A 14,043-nucleotide genomic window follows, 5' to 3' on the forward strand; every position below is an offset into this window, starting at 1 on the left:
GTGAAAGTGTCTTATTATGCAGTGAAACATTCCATCAAATTCTAAGTGGCATTCAGACCAATACTTCATAGTTCATGTGTTTGCTGGATGTGTATTTGAGTCTACTGCTCCCACTCAAATCCCATTTTAAAACTGAGATGTTGAAACCAACTAAACATAACCTCTCCTAATCAGCTGCAGCACATGCTGTACAGTACTGTCCAGTTGGCAGTGTGCACACAAGAAAATATCCATGTCTTAGGCTTGAATGAACCCTCTAGCAGAAATGTAGCTTTGATCCGTCAACCATAGGGATAAATCATGGTGTAGAACCCAGAGTTACAGCACTTGTCCCACCTTTATTAACACCATAAAGGCACCTTTGAGCAATACTCTTAAACCCCAACTATTACAGTGGCCAACAGATGAGTCTTTTGTGATGAAACAGCTGAATTAAACTGGTAAACATCTTTATCATATACCTATAAATGACAGGCCAATATGCTTGGATAAAACACTAAAGAATAAATAGCAATACACCCTTGTGATATTTTTCGCGAACCGGTAATATTTTTCATACCACCTGAGTAAATGAATGTCACCTTGGTAATCAGCCAATCCATACATATGTTGTGACGTTACGGCACATGCGATCCTAGATATTGTCAATGTGTAATTTAATACAGTGGTCCCTCGCTATATCGCGGTTCCCCTTTTGCGGCCTTGCAGTTTCATGGATTTTTTTTTAGTGCAATTTTGCATGCTTTTTTTTTTAACAGCGCATTGTGTTCTGCGTCCTTATCAGGCGGGCCGGTCGCTGCACCGGTCGGCATCACCGCGATTGCTCTCACTGCCTCCGATGTGCTTACTTAGTCTGCGGGCTTGGTAAGCGCCGCAGCGGGCCAAACACACCGTCCCCCTGTCTGCTGTGCAGAGCTGCATCCAACTCCAGCAACAGGTCCAGAGACTACGCTCACTATTTTGATGCGCAGCGCCCGCTGCATGGTCTTAGTAACCGCAGCTGCAGAGCTCCGTGGCCATGACTTGGATTCTTTGCAGGTCCCGCATCCGTACCCCCGGAGGCAGTGAGCGCAGGGAGAGCACGCACATTGTGTTCTGCGTGTATTTATCATTTATAGGTATATGAACCCTTATCAAGTTGTTCACCAATGAATACGGCTTTTTACACCCTTCAGAAAACCATGCACCCTTCGGCCTCAGGGTGTATAAAGCCATATTCATTGGTGAACAACTTGATAACTGATAGTACTGGGGTGGGGGTAAACAACTAAAGTCCAATTATAGGAGTTATTCTGACAATACTCATGGGCAGAAAGCAGGGGTTACAATAATGGCCTTAAAAACCTGGAAAGTAATATTACAGTTACACAGATAACCCAGTCACCTGATCTTCAAGATCTGTATTATCATCCAAGTATCCCAGGCCTCCTTTCTGGAGTCGTGAGGCCACTTCCAGGATATCACTGCAGAGGTATTTCAGCAGCTCCGTATGGCCATCACAGGTCCTGAGGCCCAATTTGGTCTTACGGGTCAGATGTAGGGAGTGGAGGATGTCCTGGTACCTGCAATAAGAGGATTATTTTTGTATTAATCTCAATGCTCTCCTTTTCTGTCTCAAGTATTTACTTTTGTGGTTTTGTTCAAAGCCAGACAAACGCTGAAATTAGTCATATACTTTTGACTGTTTCAGGCTACTGCTGCCCATGTTTAAGGCCACAACTCAACAGTTGAACGCCTATCAAAAACGATCTGGCTACATAAGAAGTAAATCCAAAACACTTTCTTGTACAGGGTGTCCCAAAAAAAAAGCGCCACAAAATCATATGACTCCAATTCTGCAACGGCTAATCTGAATTCCTTCTTTTATCAGACATCAAGATATATGTGAGGAATTTCTTCTGATGTACGAGTACGTAGTTTGAGACTGATCCAATGAGGATGCTGCTTACAGTCGAGCAAAAAAGGGAAACTGGTAGAATTCTACTTTGAGACCAAGTCGAGGGTGCAAACCCAACGACACTATCAATGTCATTTTGCAGTTAGAAAATCTCCAAACAGAAAGACAATATGGAGGATTGTAAAGAAGTTTCAAACTGATAGAACTGATCACAATGTTAAAAAGGAGATCTGGATGAACCAACAGGAGTGGTGCACATATTGAGCACATCTTGTGAATGCTAAAACTCTTACAAACTGAGTTGGAATGAAAAACACCAGAGATAAAAATTCCCTAAGATATGCCTCAAGATGACATGACATATCAGTATCCAAAAGTGCACATATTTTCTATGGCTTTATTTTTGTGGTGCTTTTTTTTTGGGACACCTTGAATTTTGCAATCAACAAATGTCCATCTCTGCCTCTTTGTAACCTACGGTGTATTCAGAAAAGAAAGAAGAAAAAAAACAAAAAAAAACACAAACATCGCATACGTCTCAATAAGAATATGTGAGATATTTGGCGTCTCCGAATTCACTCCTGCTGTATTCACACACAGAGCAATGTAGAATTAATGTTCTACTGTGTGGTGCTCCACAGAAAAACAAATGTCCCTTGACCCCTTGGCCCAAATGACACTGGGGCTACTGGTAGCGCTCAGCTTAGCATGGCGTGACATTGTAGCACAATCCACAAACATGGCTGTTCCACGCTTTTGGGAGACAAACCACGCTTTAAGAATTTTTTCCTGGCCACATGAAAGGATGGGATAAAAACTGTGGTTATATGTTTTGAAGATGAAGAGCATTCTCACACTAATACACACACACACCACCGGCCTCGGAGGATGTTCATTCAGTTGCTTAATTTTGTAGAAAAAAGCAGATCAGACATGACAAAACTAAAGTCATTTCAAATGGCAACTTTCTGGCTTTAAGAAACACTATAAGAAATCAGGAAAAATAATTGTGGCAATCAGTAACGGTTACTTTTTTAGACTAAGCAGAGGGAAAAAAATATGGAATCACTCAATTCTGAGGAAAAAATTATGGAATCATGAAAAACAAAAGAACACTCCAACACATCACTAGTATTTTGTTGCACCACCTCTGGCTTTTATAACAACTTGCAGTCTCTGAGGCATGGACTTAATGAGTGACAAACAGTACTCTTCAATCTGGCTCCAACTTTCTCTGATTGCTGTTGCCAGATCAGCTTTGCAGGTTGGAGCCTTGTCATGGACCATTTTCTTCAACTTCCACCAAAGATTTTCAATTGGATTAAGATCTGGACTATTTGCAGGCCATGACATTGACCCTATGTGTCTTTTTGCAAGGAATGTTTTCACAGTTTTTGCTCTATGGCAAGATGCATTATCATCTTGATAAATGATATCATACCCAAACATCCTTTCAACTGATGGGATAAGAAAAGTGTCCAAAATATCAACGTAAACTTGTGCATTTATTGATGATGTAATGAGCCATCTCCCCAGTGCCTTTACCTGACATGCAGCCCCATATCATCAATGACTGTGGAAATTTACATGTTCCCTTCAGGCAGTCATCTTTATAAATCTCATTGGAACGGCACCAAACAAAAGTTCCAGCATCATCACCTTGCCCAATGCAGATTCGAGATTCATCACTGAATATGACTTTCATCCAGTCATCCACAGTCCACGATTGCTTTTCCTTAGCCCATTGTAACCTTGTTTTTTCTGTTTAGGTGTTAATGATGGCTTTCGTTTAGCTTTTCTGTATATAAATCCCATTTCCTTTAGGCGGTTTCGGTGAAACGTTGACTCCAGTTTCCTCCCATTCGTTCCTCATTTGTTTGTTGTGCATTTTCGATTTTTGAGACATATTGCTTTAAGTTTTCTGTGTTGACGCTTTGATGTCTTCCTTGGTCTACCAGTATGTTTGCCTTTAACAACCTTCCCATGTTGTTTGTATTTGGTCCAGAGTTTAGACACAGCTGACTGTGAACAACCAACATCTTTTGCAATATTGTGTGATGATTTATCCTCTTTTAAGAGTTTGATAATCCTCTCCTTTGTTTCAATTGACATCTCTTGTGTTGGAGCCATGATTCATGTCAGTCCACTTGGTGCAACAGCTCTCCAAGTTGTGATCACTCCTTTTTAGATGCAGACTGACGAGCAGATCTGATTTGATGCAGGTGTTAGTTTTGGGGATGAAAATTTACAGGGTGATTCCATAATTTATTCCTCAGAATTGAGTGATTCCATATTTTTTTCCCTCTGCTTGGTCTAAAAAAGTAACCGTTACTGACTGCCACAATTATTTTTCTTGATTTCTTATAGTGTTTCTTAAAGCCAGAAAGTTGCCATTTGAAATGACTATTTTGTGTCATGTCTGTGATCTGCTTTTTTTTCTACAAAATTAAACAACTGAATGAACATCCTCCGAGGCCGGTGATTCCATAATTATTGCCAGGGGTTGTATATATAGATTACAAGTAATCCAAATGTTTTCACATACATATGTATGTATAAACAGTCCACAAAAAAAAAAGTTTCTTCCCCCTTTCATTTTGTGGGCGCAACCTGAGATGATGTCACCATTCCTCACAGCTTGCGGTTTCTGAGTGTTTAGCAGGGGTTAAATCAAGCTACTTTCACCATGTTTATGACTTGATTTTGCTGGGTATATGGAACCAAAAATAAAGTGAAATGCATAAATTTTTCATAATTGTTATTTATTTAGAACAGTTAGCTCATTTGATATTTCATTTACTAGTGATACACACTTTAAGTATTAAGTCATTTGTTTTTTCCTTTATGGGCAGACCTTAGTGGCACCTGTACTATAACCAATAATTAGCATTTAACTGGGTTTCAGTTGAATACTCCTCCTGCTCCTTTTTTCTCCCTCGCTCACATACACACCTAAAAGTGTTATCTTGTCTTGGCTTTTTCTCTTTTTTTTTTTGGGAGAATATTGTCCAGCAGTGCAGTGCACACTGTCCAATTATTTTAAGATGGCAACTGAATGTTGAAATTTAAATAAGTTTGTATAATTTTATTTGGGTTAATTAATCATTATATTAACAAAATAATAGATTAAGCCAAAACAATCAATAGATTTTTCTATTTAAAAAAATCATTAAGTGTAGCCCTAGTTCTGATAAAATTTGCACAAAACAGCTGATGAGCTCAGGTGCACATTTTAAAGCAGTGTGTTAAGTTTGGAAAAGGTGTACATGGTGTGGAAACAATTCACGTATGAAAATAAAAAAAATTAATGGATAAAATAAGATTGCTTCAGAGATTGTTACATCATGCAACAAATGTGTTTAGACACCGAGTCATTTTCTGAGGGGAAAGCTGCTTTAAGAAGCAATGTATCACATACAATATGTCTGACGGATACCTGTTTTGTATCTTCAGTTTGAGTTCACTTTCTCTGACACCCTGTGGATGAAGGCTCTCCACCAATTCATCAAGCTCAGCTGGACTGTCACATATGAACCTGCATTCAAAGGAAAGACATTCAAAGCTATGGAACAATGAATCAAGATTGAAAATAGAAGCTTTAATACAAAAGCGGAATGGGATCATGCACTTACCAGAGGTTCTGTCCCTGTTTTGGAACAGTAGTTTCTATACAAACATCAGTTGCTGCTCCCAGCTGGGCTCCATCAGTAATTGCACCATCAATGCTGCCATCATCCTTTTCAGCTCCTACAGTACACAAATAAATTTGAAAAGCAATCAAACTGTCTGTCCAAATGGTAAGTGATTATTTAAATTGTTGAATATGCACATAAAGAATTATTACAACAATCTTGATTAAATGATCATTTTGTTATAAGAACAAGAATGGATCAGAGATCCAATAAAATCAAGTGTGTTAAGGTTTTGATTATGTCTAATAAAAATCTGAATTAAAATTCAATTTAAGATACAGACTGAACACAATGTTAGAATAGCAGTTTCACTGGCAGGTTTACCCTGACTAGAGACTCACCATCCTCATCTTCATCCATCTCAACTTCTGCTGGTTTGTCCTCAGGCAGGGGGGTGTAGCTGTAGTCAATGCTTTCATGCACCCAGCCCTTCTCAATGTACAGACCAGGGACCACGTCAGAGAAAAGCCAGTATCTGAACAGAAATATCACCGCAGTGCCAATAATTAACAAAAGGCACTCATTTGTTCTTCATCCCTGAGGACTCAAACAAAGCTTTTCTTCCATGTGTCTTCACTTCACCAGCAGGTTTTAATTGCAAAACAGCCACAAGGACTGCACCTGCATTTAGTCATTCATGAGATGTCAAGAAGGTATTGCGATGCAACACCAAATCACACTGCTGTGGAGCCACCTGTGGAGCTCAACCTTCTTCTCTGAACCATTAATAAGAAAGTTACTGAGAAGGTTGACCACATGCACCTTTGAGTCAACAAGGTAAGCCAAAAAATTTCACTGAAAATTATAGTGTAATACAAGAGATACGAATGTAACTACAGTTCTATGAATTCCGGATGACCGCCAGAGGGCAGTGCTTTAGCACCTGGATAATTACATGTGCGCAGCACAGAGGTCGAGAATATATACCAACAAAGTCACACCATTGAATGTGACCTGGGTGACGTCACTGGTTGTCTTTATATACCAGACGCACCCAGCGCTCGCTTTTTTTCGGAATGAACTCGCAAGACTGAGTGACAAGCAACTCTGGCGGTCATCCGGAATTCATAGAACCGTAGTTACATTCGTAACTCTCGTTCTATTTCATTCCTCCTAACCGCCAGAGGGCGGTGCTGTAGCACCTGGATGACTTAATACCAACAAGGTCACGAAGAGTCACACTCACCTCGCATCAGCAGTGGGGAGGAGGCAGACAACACCGCCAAAGTCACCGCAGCAGGAGCGGCCACATTCAGTCTGTAATAGCGGGAGAAGGTCCGGACGAAGCCTACGTAGCAGCAGCACAAATATCACTCAAAGGGACACCTCTCAGTGCAGCCCAGGAGGTGGACACCCCTCTGGTGGAATGGCACGTAACCTTAGGAGGCTGAAGACCTCTGGACCTGTATACTAGTAAAATGGCATCCACGACCCAATGCGAGAGTCGCTGCTTTGAGACAGCACAGCCTCTTTTGTGATCACCGTAACACACAAACAGGGCATCCGTTTTCCGGATCCCGGCAGTCGTACTAATGTACTGCTTCAACATTCGGACAGGTCACAGGGAACCTGAAACAGATAATCCTGGATCAGAATGCGGGACATACACAGCCAAGGAAACTGGCTGGTTAACATGAAAAGTTGAAATTCTCTTGGGTAAAAAGGACGGATTAGGCCACATGTAACCCCAGATCCGTCAGAATTCCATCGCAAACAGTCCCCAGCGACTGATAGGGCATGGAGCTCTCCCACCCGCTTAGCCGAAGACAATGCAAGTAGAAAGGCAGTCTTCACTGACACCCATTTAAGATCAGCACTTTCAACTGGTTCGAAAGGGGATAAGCTTAAACCAGGACTAGAGGAAGGTCCCATGAAGGTACGCGTGCAAGCTTTGGAGGCCGCAAACGTAGAGCACCTTTCAAAAAACGACACACTAAGAGGTGTGAACCCACTGACCGGCCATCAACGTAGACGTGCCGGGCAGAGATTGCAGCAACATAAACCTTCAAGGTAGCGACAAAGTCCTTTCTCCAGCAGTTCTTGTAAATATATGAGGAGAATAGGCACAGGGCAATGCTCCGGGTCTAACTTTTGTTTCTCACACCACTGCGCAAACAGCTTCCATCTGTTGTCATACAAAGCCCTGGTAGAAGCAGCACATGAATTAAGGATAGTCTGAACAACAGCCTGGTCACAAGAACTTAATGAGTCTGGTCCCTCAACGGCCACACATACAGTTGAAGACGTTCTGGGTGAGGGTGCCAAATCCTCCCCTGTAGCTATGACAACAAATCCTTCCTCTCCGGGAGAGCCCAAGGTTCTCCCTCGAGGAGTTTGTAAATCATGGGAAACCAAATCCTCCCAGGCCAGAATGGAGCAACCAGCAGCACCCTGTGGCTGCTCTGATCTATCCTGTGCAGTGTCAACATCAGCAGCGGGAGAGGAGGGAAGGCATAGAGGCGGCAATCCGGCCACGGGTGAGCCAATGCATCCTGCCCCAGCGGGCTGTCTGGTTCCAAGAGGGAGTACCATCGTGGGCAATGTGTCGAGGTGCCTGAAGCGAAAAGGTCCACTTCCGCTGCACCATATTTCTGCTAGATCATTTGGACCACAATCGGGTTCAGTCTCCACTCTCCCGGTGGTGGTGTCTGTCTGGAGAGTAAATCCGCTGCGCTGTTCTGTACACCAGGCAGATGAACTGCTCTGACACTCTGAAGGCGAGGCAACGCCCATAAGAGAAGCTTCCGAGTTTCTGCCAATGAGTGATTGGACCTGGTGCCCCCCTGATGGTTTATGTGATAGACTGTTGACGTGTTGTCCGACCAGACAAGAGCATGTCTTCCTCTCAAGGCCGGGAGGAAATGCTTGAGAGCCAGTCGCACAGCGCGAAGCTCCAGCACGTTTATGTGTTGGAGTCTCTCCTGGGGACTCCAGACACCCCTCACCATCCTGTGATTCCACACGGCCCCCCAACCTTTGAGTGATGCATCTGTAACAACCACCTCTCGGCGAGAAGGAACAGAGCCTAGAGGGACACCCTTGCAGATGAAGTCCGCGTTCCCCCAGGGTTTGAGGTGCAGAAGGCACTGGTTGGAGAGTCGTACAAGCCTGTGCTGATGCAACTTTGAGTTAAGGCCTAGGTTGTTGATCCAAATCTGTAGGGGACGTAAGAACAGAAGTCCCAAAGGTACCACTAGCGACATTGCAGTCAATTTGCCCATCAACCGGAGCAGCAAACCAAAAGGCAGCGTCACAGCCCGTTGAATGTGTGAGACGAGACGAATTACATTGTCCACTCTCTGCGGGGATGGCGATGCAGTCATAGTCAAGGAGTTGACAGCAATGCCGATGAAGGTCATTTGTTGACTGGGAACAAGAGAACTCTTTGCAAAGTTCACTGTGAGTCCTAAATGAGAGACATGGTTCAGTAGAAGAGATGTGTCGTTGTGCGCCTGCTCCTGAGTTGGAGAGCAGACAAGCCAATCGTCTAAGTAGGGTAGGATTCTTAATCCAAGAGCTTGCAGTGGGGCTAGTGCTGCAGCCATACATCTGGTAAATGTATGAGGGGCAAGAGAGAGGCCGAAAGGAAGCACCCTGAACTGGTATGCCTGACCTTCGAAAGCAAAGCGGAGAAACTACCTGTGATGAGACGCCACTGGCACATGGAAATAGGCGTCTTTTAAGTCGACACTTGTGAACCAGTCTCCTGATGTGATAGTTTGAAGGACGTCTACTGTGCGGAGCATGTGGAACTGCAGCACTTTGATATAACAATTCAGACGTCGGAGATCGAGGATAGGACGAAAGCCGCCATCCTTCTTTGGAACAAGGAAGTAAACTGAATAGAACCCCCTGAGCTGGTCTGAACTGTGAACTGGCTCTATGGCCCCCTTCTCCAGGAGTTCCAAAATCTCCCGTTGTAGGGCAGCAGACTGCACTGAGTTGGAAACAACAGTCATCCTCACCCCATTGAACTTTGGAGGACGACATCTGAACTGAATTCTGTAACCTTCGAACAAGGTTGAAATGACCCATGGGTCTTGAACTTGAGCCTTCCAGTGGCTGAGTTGATTTCGTAAAAAACGGCTGGGATCCAAACACTGGCAGTCAGACCCGACCACCTCTGCCTCGCATCCCTGAGGACCTCTGGGCGCGATTACTGGAAGCTCTGCGAAACCGTTCAGTTCTCGGGGGTCTACCCGAAGGCTCACGAAAGGCAGGCTGCTGGGAGAGCTGGCCCTCAACTGCAAAAGCACGTTCAGCTCTGGGAGTCAGCGGAAGCCTGGATGTAGAGTGAAAAGCTGTAGCACGTCTGACTGGCTGAGGTCTGGAAGACTGGTGTAGGTCAACAAACTGTTGCCGAGATTTACTAGCCTCAACAGCACGCTCCAAAGTTTGTTGGGCCGCAGGTCCAAATACTTGGCCTGGAAGAACCGGCAGCGAATGGAGTGTGCCTCTGCAGGATTCGGATAGGGGGGACTGCGCAAGTCACACCTGACGTCTAGTGATGGTAAGGGTTGACATCAGTCTGCCAAACTCTCTGGACATATAAGCAAAGGTTTGGAGTGAGGCATCACTAAGACTTTGCGTAGCATCATCAACCTCTGCCTCCCTCAAAGACTTTGAGAGAGCAAGGGCTAAATGGGACAGTGAGTTGCCTAGGCGACCGATGCGAGCAGCTATGTCATAGCTTATGGTGAGGAGGTCATCAGTGACCCTACACTGAGGACGTGGGCAGCGGGCATCCGGCCGAGCAGCATCAGCTGGAGCCACAACCAGGTTCACAATAATGCTGTCAACGGCGGGCATACGGTTCAGACCATACTGCGCTGAATCATACAGAGCTAAGGGCTCTGCAGTCCTGTGATAGATGGGTCAATGATTTGGGGTCCGCCCAACATCGGTGGAGCTCCTCGATATATGGTTGTGAAACAGGAACGTTGAACTCAGGCTTCTGAGTGACTTTGAAAAAAGCACGTGAAGCGGTGGATTCCGCAGGGGGCTTGTCGACCCCAAGCCTGGATAAAGCCAACTGAACAGCTTGCTTGACAAAGGATAGTCCAGGTCCGGTTTGCGGCATGGACTCGGTATGAGAGCCCACTAATGAATGGCTTGGAGAAAGACCCCTCTTATCCTCCACACAGTTTATATCACTTGTCATGTACAAGGAATCAGTTGGAGCAATAGACACGACATCTTCCTCCCGCTGAGTAACTACATTGGTCTGATCAGCCTCATTAGGGACAACAGGAACTGTCACTGCATCCCTAGGCTGTAGATTCAGAAACAAGGACTTAATCTGAGCAAACTCAGAAGTCAACGTTCCGACCTTTTCAGCCAAAGCATGGTCACGAGTAACCTTCTTAGCAGAAGGGGTTCCTGCATGTGGGCGTTTACGGCGCTTTGGTTCCTTCCTGGGGCTGGAGGCCAAAGTCGCACTATATTCCACTTTCCAATGCCGCAAGTCTAGCAGATCTCTCTGCCAGTGGCATGCTGGCATAATTAAGGCAGGCATCACCAGTCAGGGCTTCCCTCAGGTGTCCGATCCCAAGACAGGAGGGGCAAAACATATGTCCATCATCTGGGCTCAAGGGAGCCAAACAGGTACCACAGCCATGTAACAAAGGCCCTGTCAACATTGTGGACTGCGTGCAGATGGCTAACGCAAGCCCTGATGATTGCAAATGGAAAGACAAAGCGTGAAGCACTCACAGCCGCAGACTCGACACGAGGCGTGAAGCACTCACAGCCGCAGACTCGACACGAGGCGTGAAGCACTCACAGCCGCAGACTCGACACGAGGCGTGAAGCACTCACAGCCGCAGACTCGACACGAGGCGTGAAGCACTCACAGCCGCAGACTCGACACGAGGCGTGAAGCACTCACAGCCGCAGACTCGACACGAGGCGTGAAGCACTCACAGCCGCAGACTCGACACGAGGCGTGAAGCACTCACAGCCGCAGACTCGACACGAGGCGTGAAGCACTCACAGCCGCAGACTCGACACGAGGCGTGAAGCACTCACAGCCGCAGACTCGACACGAGGCGTGAAGCACTCACAGCCGCAGACTCGACACGAGGCGTGAAGCACTCACAGCCGCAGACTCGACACGAGGCGTGAAGCACTCACAGCCGCAGACTCGACACGAGGCGTGAAGCACTCACAGCCGCAGTAATAACATGATGCTCACAGCCGAAAAACTCACAGCCCAAGTGCTAAGTCACTTAGAGCAACGACAACACTAGCTGCTAGCGGAGCTGTTAAACTTAGCAAATGGCGGCAGTGCAGACGAAGTACTTCAAGAAGTGGAAAACACTCACGGCAAGCCCAACACAGTACACTATACTGGTTCTGATACACACACTACCACGTAGTTAACGGGGTTAGTGACAACTAAACAAGTAGCCAGCTTTCATCGAAACAACACAGCTAATGTGCACAGAGGAAAATACCCAGCAGGGCAGCGGCAAAGGCGCGCACCCGGCGTTTAGGAAGGTGTACTCACGACAGGCATCAAAGAATACAAAAAACGGTGAAGCCGTGTCTCGCAGCCTCTGGAGGATGTGTGCAGTGCACGTAGCTCCAACCGAAGGTGGGTTGCGAGGCTACAAGCGAGAGCGGCAATTGCAGCTAAATGCATTTTCAACCTCTAAGAATGCGAGAATGTAGAAAAGCAGCGAGCGCTGGGTGCATCTGGTATATAAAGACAACCAGTGATGTCACCCAGGTCACATTCAATGGTGTGACTTTGTTGGTATATATTCTCGACCTCTGTGCTGTGCACATGTAGTTATCCAGGTGCTAAAGCACCGCCCTCTGGCGGTCAGGAGGAATGAAATAGAAACTGATTTTTAAACACAAAGCAACAGGTGCTGAGTCAATGGAATCTAATGCTTTGTAGTGAAAACAAATTTAAGGTTGTGGAGAACATTAACAAACATTGCAGCTGTACCATCAAACACATCCTATGTGTGCACCACAAACCTGTTATGATTTCTGTCTGTGCCCAGCGGAGTCCTGCGCATGACAAGTTTGGCTTTGGTTATACCTTCATGAAAGTTTCGCTCTGCAGCTGCCTTCTGCCTTCGTATCCGTTCCTCTTCTGCCTCCCTCTCCATGCGCTCTGAGGACAACAAAACACTTATCAATCAAGACAGTACAGACTGATTTTCAGTGACAGTGTAGTTAACAGTTATCTGTCCCCATGTAGCTCTAAATGACATTAAACAAAAGCAATCACTGGTGGCGATTCAACAAGAAAGATCCTTTGGCTTCTCCCGTTTTCACTTTTCACTCTGGGTGCTGCAGCAAATCAGAAGTGGATCTGCATGTTGTTTTGGCACAGGTTTTATGCTCTATGCCATTCTTGACATAACTCCACATTACATGGAGAATGAGTAGATATGCACAAAAAAAAAAAAAAAAAAAAAAAAAAAATCAGACTCAACTGTAATGTGTCAGATAATACTATGTAGACAAAATACACTGAACAAAAATATAAACACTTGTTTTTGTTCCCATTTTTCATGAGCTGAACTCAAAGGTCTAACACATTTTCTATATACACAAAAGACTTATTTCTCTCAAATATTGTTCATGAATCTGTTTAAATCTGTGTTAGTGAGCACATCTCCTTTGCCAAGCTAATCCATCCCACATCACCGGTGCTGCATATCAAGATGCTGATTAGACAACATGATTATTGCACAGGTGTGTCTTTAGCTGACCGCAATAAAGGCCAGTCTGAAATGTGCAGCACTGCATTATTGGGTGGGTTTCAGAAAACCAGTAAATATCTTTTAGAGACGGCTTATGGTAGAGAAATAAACTTAAGCTCTGGTGGACATTCCTGCAGTCAGTATGCCAACTGCACAGTCCCTCAACAAAAACTTGCGACATCTGTGGCATTGTGCTGTGTGATAAAACTGAGCATTTTAGAGTGGCCTTTTGTTGTGGCCAGCCTAAAGCCCCATTTACACACAGACGGTAAGAGCTCCCGGAAGCGACCCGGAAGAGTTTCTGCCGTCTTAAGGATCACACGCCGTTGTTAACACCAGCACTAGGGGGCGTGGCTTAGTTCCGGCTTTACCGGGAATCGTCGAAAAAATTACTCAACATGTCGAATAATTCCGGGAGCACTCCCGGAGACCTCCCATGACGATAGCGACAAGGCGAACAACGGCGTTTGATACTTTTTAAATCGCCGTTTCATCCTGCCGCTTCCTGTAGTGCCGCAGTTCTTGTCGCGCCACGATGACCAATCAGGGACTGAATATGTAGTGACGTGGAGATGTGAACATGTCCTGTATCTGGTAGCAGCCTGTGAGCAGGACTTATGCCTCTTTTGTCCTTTATTTTACAATCATGACAGTTTTTGGAGCGAGCAGCAGCACCACAGCAGCGTGGAGCAGAGTTTATTTTTATTTTACGTGCGTGCGTGAATCGTCCTGG

The 14,043-nt window shown here is 45.2% G+C and overlaps 1 protein-coding gene across 4 annotated transcripts in view; it reads right to left on the reverse strand.

The window, feature by feature from the left end:
- The window catches only part of baz1b (bromodomain adjacent to zinc finger domain, 1B), an 81,667-nt gene that overhangs the window by 18,524 nt on the left and 49,100 nt on the right, over positions 1-14,043 (reverse strand). For 3 of the 4 annotated variants that reach the window (XM_034168170.1, XM_034168166.1, XM_034168169.1), the window contains exons 10-14: positions 12,577-12,715; positions 5,931-6,064; positions 5,530-5,647; positions 5,334-5,432; positions 1,385-1,562 (exon numbers count right to left, since the gene is read on the reverse strand). In XM_034168170.1, coding sequence (XP_034024061.1) covers positions 1,385-1,562; positions 5,334-5,432; positions 5,530-5,647; positions 5,931-6,064; positions 12,577-12,715 — 668 coding nt within the window. The remainder of the gene's footprint in view (positions 1-1,384; positions 1,563-5,333; positions 5,433-5,529; positions 5,648-5,930; positions 6,065-12,576; positions 12,716-14,043) is intronic. The other variant, XM_034168167.1, reaches the window with a different exon arrangement.

Source organism: Thalassophryne amazonica, chromosome 4 (assembly GCF_902500255.1).
Source record: "Thalassophryne amazonica chromosome 4, fThaAma1.1, whole genome shotgun sequence".
NCBI lineage: Eukaryota > Metazoa > Chordata > Actinopteri > Batrachoidiformes > Batrachoididae > Thalassophryne > Thalassophryne amazonica.